Source organism: Platichthys flesus, chromosome 23 (genome assembly GCF_949316205.1).
Source record: "Platichthys flesus chromosome 23, fPlaFle2.1, whole genome shotgun sequence".
In the NCBI taxonomy this organism is placed as follows: domain Eukaryota; kingdom Metazoa; phylum Chordata; class Actinopteri; order Pleuronectiformes; family Pleuronectidae; genus Platichthys; species Platichthys flesus.
Window position 1 is genome coordinate 6,662,724 of NC_084967.1, and position 12,698 is coordinate 6,675,421.

Here is a 12,698-nt window from a genome sequence, read left to right on the forward strand (position 1 = left end):
TAAAATTAGCATGAGAGCACTGTAGTTCAGCGAAAACCACCTGAGAGGCATTTTATTACTGATAACACTTTTACCTTAAATGCTGCCGCTCAATTTTTAAGTCTCTTGAATATTTAAGGCAGTTTGTGACAAGGGGAGGGGGGCTCTCTTTATTCCTCTCTCTTTCAATCTTTCTGTTTTCTTACTATTCCCTCCTTTCATGTTCCCCCTCTCTCCAGGAACACACACAAGCACACACACATGCCCAATTTTGAAATGGAAGACAAAAAATCTCAATCTGCCTCAATTATACATTTTATCATGATTTTTGTACTATGCACTTATTGTGTACTGTGTAGGTGTGTGTCAGGGCATGACAAGAAATACAGAGACTCTTATGGTTTTATAATGTTAATTGATATCTTATTCACATTTTCTTCCTTCATCAGGAATATAATTACAATTATGAGTGTGTGTGTGTCCGTGTGCGTGTGCGTGCGCGTCAGCAGGCATATTGCTGCCCAGAAGTGTCCCAGACTTAATTACCCGTCTCTTGCCAGACGTTGATTGCAAGTCCATGTGTATGGATTAGAGGATTCACAGTATTTCCTCGCTCTACCTCCCAAGCATGGAGGCACGCACGCACACGCACTCATGTACGCACGCACGGGAAGAGACAGATTGAGAAATTCCTGAAGCACTTCCCAACTTCAAAGTGCTTTTCTATGTCATGAATGGGCTAAGATAAGGAAAGCCATTTACTTGAGGGGCTAGGATGCATCGCATTTTTAGATCTCAAGTATTTTAAAAAGCTCTTGTTTTTATTCAAAACACATTAAAGTTATTTATGAATGCTACAAAGAAAAATAAAATGTATTCACATCTAGAATTAGGCTCTTGGTCTCTATTTGAGAGTAATAACATTACCTTACATGTCACGATGCAGACGCTTTTGTCCAAAGCAACTTACAATTAGTGCATTCAATAATTAACAGGACAGGGGTTCAGTAATAACAAGACTAGTTATAATATATGGCTGGACTGTCAATGGTAAAGTTCCAACACAGGGTATGGATTTGAAAACTACAGTAAACATACATTTGTTATTCATCACATCTGTTTTCTACTTAATTTCTGCCCAATTTCAGCCCTTTATCTGTTTGTGCATTGGCTCAATATCAAATGTCCAACTTTCTAGTCGGAAGCTGGCAGTTTAATGTCTGATTCAGACCCATGCAGTTCCTCTGGGTAAAGTCTGGAAATGTTCAGGGTTGCGGTGCAGTTGTGAAAGCAGCTTTTATCTGTCACTTAGTGCGCAGCCAGCATGTGGGTGACAAACTGAATATGACTCTTTTTTCCGGGGGGGGCTAGCTTGTTTGTGCCAATTAGTTTTGAAAGACCTATAGTAAGTAAGTACGTGACTAAACGTTATTTATATAGCACTTTTCCTAGACAAGAGTCAAGATAAAGTGCTTCACAGGGCCATAAAAAGTTAAAAACACAGTTACATAAGCTCATACAAAATGCAAAACAGAAAACACGCACACACACACATTTCTATGTGGAAATAATCAAGAAAGTGCACAAGAGTCAGACATGGTACACATAAATTAGCTGTTTCAACAGGTATGTCTTTAACTGTTTTGATGTATATTCCACAGAATCAGGAAACTTATAAGTGTTGGTCAAAACATTCCCAAAATTTGTTGTTAAACATGAATAAGAAATGATTTTCTGAATTGTCAGTTCCATAAAATACAAATAGCCATATATGTGCATATTAACAAACATAAATGTTGATATAAATATGTAAGAGGCTCGTATCGGCCAATTATAGATGTCAACCAATGTATAGGTTGGGCTTTAATTTAAGTTACTGGACCTGAGAGAGTGATCAGATGAGTAAGTGTGGAGTTGAACAGTATGGTATGTAGGTCCTTGATGGTAAAGGGCTCAATATATAAGGGTGCGATTTTTTTATTGAATTCTGTACTTTTTGTGTAAAAAAAGGGGCATTTATTTATTTAAGCAGTAAATTAAGTTGTTTCCTTTTGTATTTGTGTTCAGTTCCATATTTTTTTGTTACACTGGCATCTTACACATCACTCTGTCTCAAAACTATGCTCTGATTTTCGTTTGGGATCTTATCTGTATTTCTGTGGTACCAAAGAATCTCTGGGTATCACCAGGAGTATGTGTTACCAGGAGTATATGTTTATTGAATTCTGTTCATGCACGTTGGTTCTTCTGCCTGCATGATCAGATAATTTGTGAGAAGATGTTACTAATGCAAGAGAATGCCTGCTTAGATGTTTCAAACAACATCACACACAGTGCAGCAGAACGGGTTCAGCTCTTTTTAACAGGGCTCCTGTGCCATCTTAAAAAGTCTTGAATTTAGTAATCCAAATTTTAGTCCTATTCTTCCATCTATTATCGACAGGGGTTATCCATTTAGGGTCACAGCGAGAGCTGGTACATGGACATGTCACCAGTTGAGTTCAACTCGCAGAAACCCTGACTTAAGGGAGGATGTATTATAAGGGCCCGAGCACAGACAGTGCAAGGACCCTAAAGGGATACTTTTGTTTGTTATTACTATTATTAAAAGGAAGGATTTATTCTGAAACTCTGCCTTTGATTCCTTGTGCATAGTACACAAGGAATCAAAGAGACTATTTTGTGCCTGTCCAGTCATGGAAACTAAGTGGTTACAGTGGATCTCTGAAGTGGGAGACATTAATTATATCTGTGTTTTAGGCTGGTGAATAAGGTCTGTCTCGCTTTCGGCCGTCCCTTCTGGCATTTTGTCACAGTCTGCTATTAATTAGTCTCAATCAGTCTTGCTTTCCATATCTTCTACTCACCTAATTTATACAAATCATTTGACCAAGTCTGCATGTGCTATGTAGGAATAAAATAAAGAAAGAATACGAGAGAGAAAAATCCTTTTGCTTTTATTCTCATCATTAGTTTTCTGAAGTACTTTGAAAAGAGACAAAAAGGCTTTCTCCCAGTTCCTCAATGCAAGGCATCAGTTCGGAGATCTATTTCATTTAGATAAATCTGCCATTTCTAAAGCACTTCTCCCCCACTTCCTCGTGCTGGAGTAAAAAGGAGATTTGAATTACATTCACACAGAGGTCTTCAACCTCAATTATGGGCTGTTTAAATGACTGCTTTGGTCGATTTCTGCCAGGTGGTTTTCTCGGAGTGGAGCTCATCAGACAACAGGCGTCTTTGTCAGATTGCAAAACCTCTCAAAGTCAAATTACATCATCCTGCTCTTCATCATACACATGGGCACCTTCTTTAAACCAATTATTCTGAGCATTGTAATTGGAGGAGATTTCTATATTCAGATGTAGAATATACTGTTCATTATAAAAAAAAATGTAACTTCAGGGGAAAACATATTTTACATTTTAATGTTATTTAATGATATTTGTTTGGACATTTCAACACAATTATTATATATAATAAGCGCCTTGAGTGTTCATTAAGACTAGAAAAGTGCTAGATAAATAGAGACAATTTAGATAACAGGTTAAATACTTTGTTTCTGCCCCATTTCATTAATAATAAACCTTTTTATTTTTAAGATTTAATGGGGGTGGTCATGGTGGTAATGATTGCATTTGATTACCAGTAAAAAAGATAAAAGATTACAGCCTTGTCTTTGTGCCTGTGGGTTTGCAGCTAGAATGTGTGAGTTGGGCTGGTTAAAAGACTGAATGTCAGAACTGGAAAATTCGACTTCATAATGCAGTAAAATAATTTTGTATTTGCGCAATGAAGTTAGTGAGGTGTTTGTGTGTGTATACGTCCACGGAAGGAGGAGGTGCTGTAAATAATGTTTCTGTCATGATCCAAATGTTTATTTAGAGAAAGGGCTTACAGACATACACATCCGTCACATACATATTCCCACTTTTACAGAAGCTGCTACAGTCGCCCATAAAACACAAGTTACACAACAGCCCACTCATACACACAAAGACAAAAAGACACACTTTTCTGAATACACAAACATAAACACCCCTCTCTCAACAGTGTTTCTTTTGTGTCTTGGAAATGTACTGAGTTTGTGGGTAGTCGTTAACATTTTCCATGGGGTGTTTTCTTAACCTGAGTCTGAAAAGAGTTCTGCTTATGAGAAGATCACTGAACATCATCTCAGAACTAAAGGTCCAGTAACAGACTGTACACGATGTTTATATTAACTCCTCTTCTAGAGTGCACACTGTTTTTTAAATTCAAGATAGTGATACCAGTAAGGAAATGTGAGATTTCACCTGATTATACCATATCCTCAACTCTTTGACCCAAAGTGCAAAGAAAAGTAGAGATGTAGGAGGGACCATACACATGAAAATGCAGTCCTGCCATGTATACTATGCACCACATGACCTCTTAACATTTTTGCTGTGCTGTGTCGCCTGCAGAGGGATCCCTGGGAAGAAATGCGGGACCATTATTGTGAAAGCAGAGGAGCTGAACAACTGCAGGGTGAGGATGGATATGCACATATTTGTCTCTCTGTCTTATCTGAGCAATTTGAGCAGGACAGATGTACCAGAGGATCCAGGACATAAAATTACGTTTGAATGTGTAAGAATATTTTAATATTTAAAAAGCTGTTTTTTACTTATAAGTCAGCATTAGCTTTTTAGTACAGCATAAGGGTACATACTGAAAGCAGGACAATCTATCGGGTCAGGATTCACCAAAGTTGAGCCCCACGTGAACACACACTGCTGATTTGCTTCGCCTCATGAAGTGAATCTTTTATTTCCCCCCCGCTCTAACTGTACAGAAGTGAACAGGAGTTCAAGATTCGCCACTGTTACATATGTGTACTGGTGACCGTGCCCCTAAAGAAACAACATTCTCCTGTGTTAGAAATTCAGCATTCAGTAAAATGTTGATAAGCCCACTTGACAAGTGACGACTCCGTAGACCAGGAATCAGGGTAAATCCCAGTAACTAAAATGTGAACTTGTCATCCAAAAGGAGATTTCTCCCTCTAGCTCTCTCTCAGGATATAGATGGATGGTCTTCACAGACCAACAGATATCCAATTACAAACCATTCAAAATAAAAGGTATGCGTTGCATGCTTTTTCTTATTCAGCTTCCTCTTGTCCCTGTCTCTGCTTGTCAGGAATCGGTGATGATGCAGTTCTGTGGGAACAAGCTGGACAAAAAGGATTTCTTCGGCAAATCTGACCCTTTCCTGGTCTTCTACCGGAGCAACGAGGACGGCACGTGAGTACTCCTCACCCCCATTTCCTTTCTTTCCTTCTCCCCTTTCATGTTTGGTTTAATCTTTCCCTGCATCCAAAGGAAATTGCTTTCATTGATTTGCCTCCGAACAAAAGCCGGGATGCCTGTTAAAGCATGTGGGGAAAATACATGTGAAGAGGTTTGAGCACAGATTTGTGTGTGAGTGTGTGGAAGCAGGATGCATTGAACAAGTATGTTTGTGAGTGTGTGTGTGTGAGTATTCGATCCAGCTCTGTGGGCTCTCTTTACTATCCTGCAGTGTGTGACAAGTAAGATAAGACCTTGTGGCCCTGAGGGAGGAAGATACCAAGTCCACCTACTAGCCAAGGGACTAAGGAAATTACCCATTTGCACAGTTTGTGTGCATGCGCGTGTGTGTGTGTGTGTGTGTGTGTGTGACACAGGGCAGCCCTGTAGCGCCCACAGACCTACAGCTTTACTTTCAGTGATTCCCCACTAATATATTTCAAGTACATACTTCCCCATATCTTTTTCCCTTCCTCTCACTTGTCTTCTTTTCTCTTCCTACACCTATCTCGCCCTTGGTTTCTCCCTACAGGTTTACCATCTGCCATAAGACCGAGGTGGTGAAGAATACGTTGAACCCTGTGTGGCAAGCCTTTAAGATCTCCGTTCGGGCTCTTTGCAACGGTGATTATGACAGGTAAGCCTGATTTATTTTTTTAGATTTCACTAGATATGATGAATGTGAAAAATAAAATTCAACAACCCACACAACCATCTGTGTTATTTATGCTAAGGATGTCATTCTACGAAGATAGGCAACTCCAGGGATATGATGGATGTTCCTCTGTGTCTAATGGCCTATTCAGGCTTCTGCACACACAACGAATCACAGCTAGTTGATCAAAAAAGTGTTTTCACACTGCAAACTAACAGAACCATTGTTCAGTTATCCAAACTGTGACCAACACTTTTTGTTCAACTATGTCTTGGTCCATTGGTCTTGAGCATTATTTGCGGCACCTTTCACAGCTGTTATTTCAGATCACACTGAACTGAAAAGTCTGAAGGTCCGGTCCAATCAAGAAGGTGTGAAAGCTTAAATATTTGGAGAAATTAAAATTACATTTTTTATTATTCTAAATATCTGTAGCATTAAAGGAAACAGCACTCAATATATTCATAGTAATCTATATTATTTTTTGCCATTGTATGTTTGTAGCTATATGACCACATTTTTTTATCTGGAAATATATTTGACAAATTTTCCTGCTTCTAACTTACCTACAGTAAAACAAAAAAACAATAGCAAACTGTCACTATATCACACAGCAAGTCAGAAGTTATATATAATATTATATCATCTGCTTACTTTTTTGGCAAAGCAGCATAAATTCTCAGAATAGACCCTTGAAGAGATCTTGTCATCTTCTTTAGCTGGAGTTGTTGTGTAATCTATTTGATCAAGAGAGAATATGTAAGGGGTGAGAGGGTCTTTTCATCTGAAGAGTGTTTCACGTGGCCAACAAAGGGCAAAAGAACAGCATGTTGCACTTACAATTACCAACATCATATGAAGCAATAAGACTGAATGCATCCACTGGCTCCTCTTTGACTATTCTAAATTGCACTGAAGATATCGTCTTGTAAATGTCCTGAACATATTAACAGTTTGCTGGAACCTGTTGGCATCTGTATGTAGGATGTAACTTCAATTCATGATAACCAAAGTTTGGACCATTGGGGTCAGTTAACTTTCTTGTCAACATGTCATTGATTAATAGATGATTAGTCATCTTTTAATAATTTTGTGCCAAATAGCATCTTAGATTTATTTATTTAATCCTCCAATTTATTTTTTAAATTGTCTAAACCATAAACTGTACATATCGATGGACGAGGCATCTCCAGTTCCTCCTAATATCTAGAAATTAGGCCAAAATACAGTATAATCTATATGAACACTGCCAACTTGTGCGTCTGGAGCCAGAGTCTGTGCAGTAGGGATTGGGGGATTGAGCTTGAAATATGAGGTACCACCCACACATGTACATCTTCACCTTTTGCCCTGTTTTTGTAGCATCCAATAATTAATTGAAACCTGACTTACCAGAAAAATTAACACAAACATCAGTGTGATATGACCTATCTAGAAAGACAGAAACCATATTTGAGAAACAGTGATTTGACATGTACTCTGAATTTGATACATATCCAATCAACTAACATAGAGGATGAAGGGTTAAAGGCCTATACTGCAGCCAGTTACTAGTGTTGTCTGTCTTTACATTGGGTGTCTCAGTCATGTGTTTGCATCAGTCCCCCCGTGTGTCGATAGTGCTCATGTAGTGAAAAAGATACAGAGACAATGGGGTTTTGGTTTAGCTTAGTTTAGCTAGCAGACAGCAGCATCGATCCGAAGTTCGGTCCAGTAAGCTTATTAGGGGATGTTACGTTAAGTCACACCATGTGTTATCAGCAAGAGACTGAGGAAGTCCACACTGGATAACACACAAACACACACACACACACACACACACACACATACACATTGCGCCTGCCTCTGTGCAGCCTGAGAAAAGAGATAAGGATGAGCCCATGCTGGCAAACAATAGAGCGCTGTGTGTTACTGCTCACAGGTGCTCTGATAGGCCTGCGTTCTCTCTCTCACACACACACATACACACACACACATAAATGGTAAAGCCATAAGATTAACACGCAAAATCATCAATTCCCTGTCATATCATCAAAGCCCAGAGTGTCTGGATGGCTGGACATTTCCTACTGAGATTGTGGCTAAACACAGACATAATAAGACACACACCTATAAACACACGCACACACACATACATACACACATTTATTTTGAAAGCTCTGCGCACACTGGTTCCTCTTGAGGAGAAAGTGTTACACCGACCAGGAAACACACTCATCTCCAGAGTGCCTATCACCATCAGTCAGACACTTCCCACTCCTTGCTCTCATTGCCTGCCATCCTCTAATGTGCATCCTACTTTCTGAGCAGCTCTGAAGCTAAGATTTCTACTTTCTCATATCGAATGCTAAGTAGGATGGAAAAGTGGAGTTCTTTCTGTGGTTTTAAATTAGATACATCTTGTTTTAGAAAGCCTGTCCAAGTTGTAAAGCGATTACATTAAGTTTAGATGAAAGTCATCCCAAAACTATGTTTCTCTGCTTCCTACAGGGCATAAGACAAACCTATTGACTGAGAGAGGAAAAGCGCTGCATATTTTTGTTGCTCTGATTGTCTTTAATTTAGTGTCTGTCAGTTTTCAGTCTTTCTCCACCATCTTATCGTCACCCCTGTCTGCTCGCCGCCTTAATGTTGTCAAGCAGAGGACCTTTTTCTATCCCTGCCTTAATTCGGTCTCTCCTCTATTATCATATGCCTCACTCCCCATCTCTGCTGCTTTTGTTAGAGTGAAACTGACCCTCCTGTCGAAAATATTTATAGATATTGTTGAAAGCGTAACATATCTTCGGTCTCTCGCAGACTATCTTTTTTCTTTTCCCATTTCCTTGGAAACTATAATGGGAGGCTGAAGTAGATCCACTTGAAGATTAGGGGGAGCACAACACTGGATGCAAATACAGTGTCGAAATAAGAGCATAGTGGGCTAAGGTAAAGATAAGCTGCAGAATGGATCGTCTTATCCTAACAGCTCCATGATAATGAGAAAAAAAAAGAAAATCATGAATGTTTAATTTATAATTATTAAATCCTGGATGATAGCCTCCTAACATATTGTTATTTGTTTGTTTTTCTATTCTGGAGATAAAAATAGCAAGTTTGTTTTTCTTTCATTGAACTTTTTCTTTCATTCTTTTTTTCAGAACCATAAAGGTTGAGGTGTATGACTGGGACAGAGATGGCAGGTAACTCCTCACCTTCAGTCATATTTTTATATGTATAAAGTCAAATCTATACAATGAATGTATAAATAATTAAATTAAAGAATATGTTACTTTCTTATTTATCAGTTAAATCTATAGATAATTATTTTACAAAACATAGAGTAGTTACCGAACAAAGATTTTGGCTAACAATTATAGTTTTACAAGGGCCAGACATCAATTAAATATTTGATTGTGTTTTATCGTTTAAAATATTATATTTTGTAGGAAAGAGTCATGTGTCATGATTTATGTATGATTTGTAAAACATCAGGCATTTTTCAGTATAAAAAATAAATATATGTAACACTCTAAACCAGCAAGGCTCAGCAGCAGAGAAAAAAAAATTGAATACAATGAGTAATTGGTTGACTTGTACTCAAACTTAACTTGCTGGATGAGATTTCCATTTTCTTCAGAAGGTAAGGAAGCTAGGTGCAGGATTGTCACAGATTGACTGCTTAATAAAAAGTCTGGTTTCTGGCTGTTGATAGCCGTACAAAGAAAGAGGAGTTACATTTGTCAAGCTGTAGTTTAAAAGGGAGTAATTTATTGATTCTTTATACTCTTTATACTGATGGAGGGGGCACCATGACATACTGCGTACTGCTCTTCAATGGGACAAAGACACCTTCACATTTTTTAACATGCTGTTGTGGGTCTACAGAGTTTTTTATAATCATTTCTACTATATGTCTGCTCCCTTTTAAAAAAAGTGATTTAATACTGACGAATCCCCTCACCGGTATCCACATTTGAAATTAACTAAGCTGTATTTTATTTGGATATGAAGTATTTCAGATGGCTTTAAAAACTCACAACACATGACAAGACCTTGTCAAAATATCAGCATTTTCCCAGTGTGCCTCTTGTGTTTTGAGTTTTTCCCTCACACGCTGGGATTGCCACTATATATTGGTCTGTACAATAAATAATGGAATATATTTTGGAAAACATTATTTTTTGATATTTTCCTTTTTGTTCTGTCTCCCTGTATGTAGTCATGACTTTATCGGAGAGTTCAGCACCAGCTATAGGGAACTGTCCAGAGGGCAGAGCCAGTTCAATGTGTATGAGGTGAGTATGTGTCTGTACGTGTGTGTGAGCTCACATGTGTTATGTGTTACAGTATTCAATTCAAGGCTCCTTTGTCATGTTATTGACGTCTTCTAATTGTAACTACATTAATAATTAAATGACGAGCAAAGAGTGGATGAAAAGTGGACAAGAAAACATAAGAGTGGTCCACTGAATTAGCCGTGATCTCCTGTGATATTTTTGGACTCACTATGGACATGATCAAGAAAGGATCAAATTTCATTTTTTTTTTTGTGTCTTTTATTATCCCACACATTATTTGTCTTCTAGCGCTATCATATTTTCTTGTATGAAATTTCATCCTGCTATGATGATGCAGATTCCTGCTACCTCCCGTATCAGAGTAAATTTTGCATCCATTGCTGGAAACATTTGGGTCGGGTCTCGCTGGATTCCACAAATCCCAAACTCAGAGTAGCTGTATTTTGGGTCATATTCTTTCAGGGCAAGTTGTTATGGACTTGTCAAAAAATGCTTTTCAGCCTACAAAAAAAAAATTCCATTCACCTTCATTGTCAAGGGTGGTAACATCTCAGAGAAGAAACACTTCAGAAATCGGCATGCTTAGGTCTAAAGTGGAGAATATGTTTGTTTGTGATTCAGATGACTGATCCTTTGAAATAGGAGCCATTGTCAGATAATTAATAATTCGAAACTTATCCATTTTTCTTTTTCTGGTGTGGCACCAATATGCTTCTCTAGTTACTGACACATAGTTAAAGCTAACCACAATCTTACACAAAGGGATCCCACTGTACATTTCTTTATGCACCTTACTTACTCTCTCATGCACAGGCACAGGCACACACACAAACACCTACTGTTGTGATGGCTTATCTTCTCCCAGGAAGAGTCAACGCTTCTTGATTTAACAGAGCACCACACTGAGAGGAGAGAGTGTGTAATTTCAAACGGCTGCTGTTTGTCAAGGCACTCAGTTCGGCACATGCACTAAGTTGCACAGAGACGCTCAGACGTGAACACGCACAAGTAGTATACAAAACTTAAATCAGTCAGTAACAGAGAGAAAGGCTTTGCATTGCTGAAGGCACTTGGTGTGTGCATGTGTGAGGGTGTGTTGGTGTTACAACCCCATTCAATCGCCGCACCCAACCACCAGAGGAAAATGTGTCCTTGTGTGTACCTGTTGCAATGTGAACCAAGGTGAAATGCATAAATCCACACATTTGTATGTTGTTACCCTGGAGGTCTACTCGTTCTGTTTAACCTTGGCACAGTTTAATGAGATCATAAAGCTCAGATTTAAAGGCCAAATACAGTGTTTGGGATTCAGACAGAGTTGCATGTCTGTTTCTGACTGGTCCCAAAATGACAGCATATTATAGGGCTATCTCAGACTACTCCACTATAAAACCACTAGCCAACACTGTGCATCGTTGTTGGCTGCTTTTAGGTAATAGTTGACGACTAAAATGCAGTAGTCATGAAGGATGTTGGGATGAGAAAAAAAGTATATTTTCTTATCACTTCACAACCATAATAGCTACCACTGTTTTAGATGCATAGGCATCTTCACTTATCCAAGGAAGGCTGACCGTGTGCTGTTACATATTCATGAAGTCACACCACTCAGTTTAGAGTTTTAACTGCTCCTCTGGAAATGTTGGGCTTTATTTGCATTACTCAAAGGCATATTCATGGTGGTTACTGATTTAGGGCGGAGGCTTATTTGAGCATGGAGAGAGAGCAGAAGGAAGGGAAAGCACAGTGTGCAAATATAGCTATGACGTCCACTACCACAGATGAATTTACTATAAATTAAAGCTACAATTTAACTCACAATCAGAGGAATACAGGGTCAGGTTTTGTTTAAATTGTATTCAATCTCTTGTATTTACACTTCTGTTTATGAAACCCTTTCAGTTATTGGAATTTTACTGAAGAAAAAGTTTGCAAAGTTAGTATTGTTTTGTTTATGAAATGAAAGATTGAACTGAAATATGTACGAATTAAGTGATGATGGAGTTAAAAAAGAGAATCTTGTCTGATTTTAGGTGGTTAATCCAAAGAAGAAAGGAAAGAAGAAAAAATACCTGAACTCTGGAACGGTGAGGCATCACTTCTGATCGTTTTTATATGAAGTTATGTTACCGAATGTAAAATGCAGTACAATGTAGGATTGAGTGTTAGGTCCACATTGAAGAACAAATCTATATTATGAAAATAAATAAAAAATGTAATCAGAAAAACTCATATTTCAAGAAGAGAAAAACAATGACAGACTTACGGTCGAAACACTAATAAATATTCCTTCCTGCACTAGAAAGGGAATTTTCTTCAAGTTCATGTGGTTCTTTCTTTGAATAGACAAAGTCAATTTAATCATAAATTCTCCAAATTCCTCATTTTAACAAATGTTCAGACAGATTTTTCATATTCCCCATATGACAAATAACACTAACCTTTACACTAAAATATGATTTAATTCTCATA

The 12,698-nt window shown here is 38.1% G+C and overlaps 1 protein-coding gene across 1 annotated transcript in view; it reads left to right on the forward strand.

The window, feature by feature from the left end:
* Window positions 1-12,698, forward strand: part of LOC133948944 (copine-8) — a 73,215-nt gene that overhangs the window by 39,210 nt on the left and 21,307 nt on the right. The window contains exons 7-12 of the mRNA XM_062383040.1: window positions 4,425-4,488; window positions 5,143-5,246; window positions 5,824-5,928; window positions 9,087-9,128; window positions 10,148-10,223; window positions 12,260-12,313. Coding sequence (XP_062239024.1) covers window positions 4,425-4,488; window positions 5,143-5,246; window positions 5,824-5,928; window positions 9,087-9,128; window positions 10,148-10,223; window positions 12,260-12,313 — 445 coding nt within the window. The remainder of the gene's footprint in view (window positions 1-4,424; window positions 4,489-5,142; window positions 5,247-5,823; window positions 5,929-9,086; window positions 9,129-10,147; window positions 10,224-12,259; window positions 12,314-12,698) is intronic.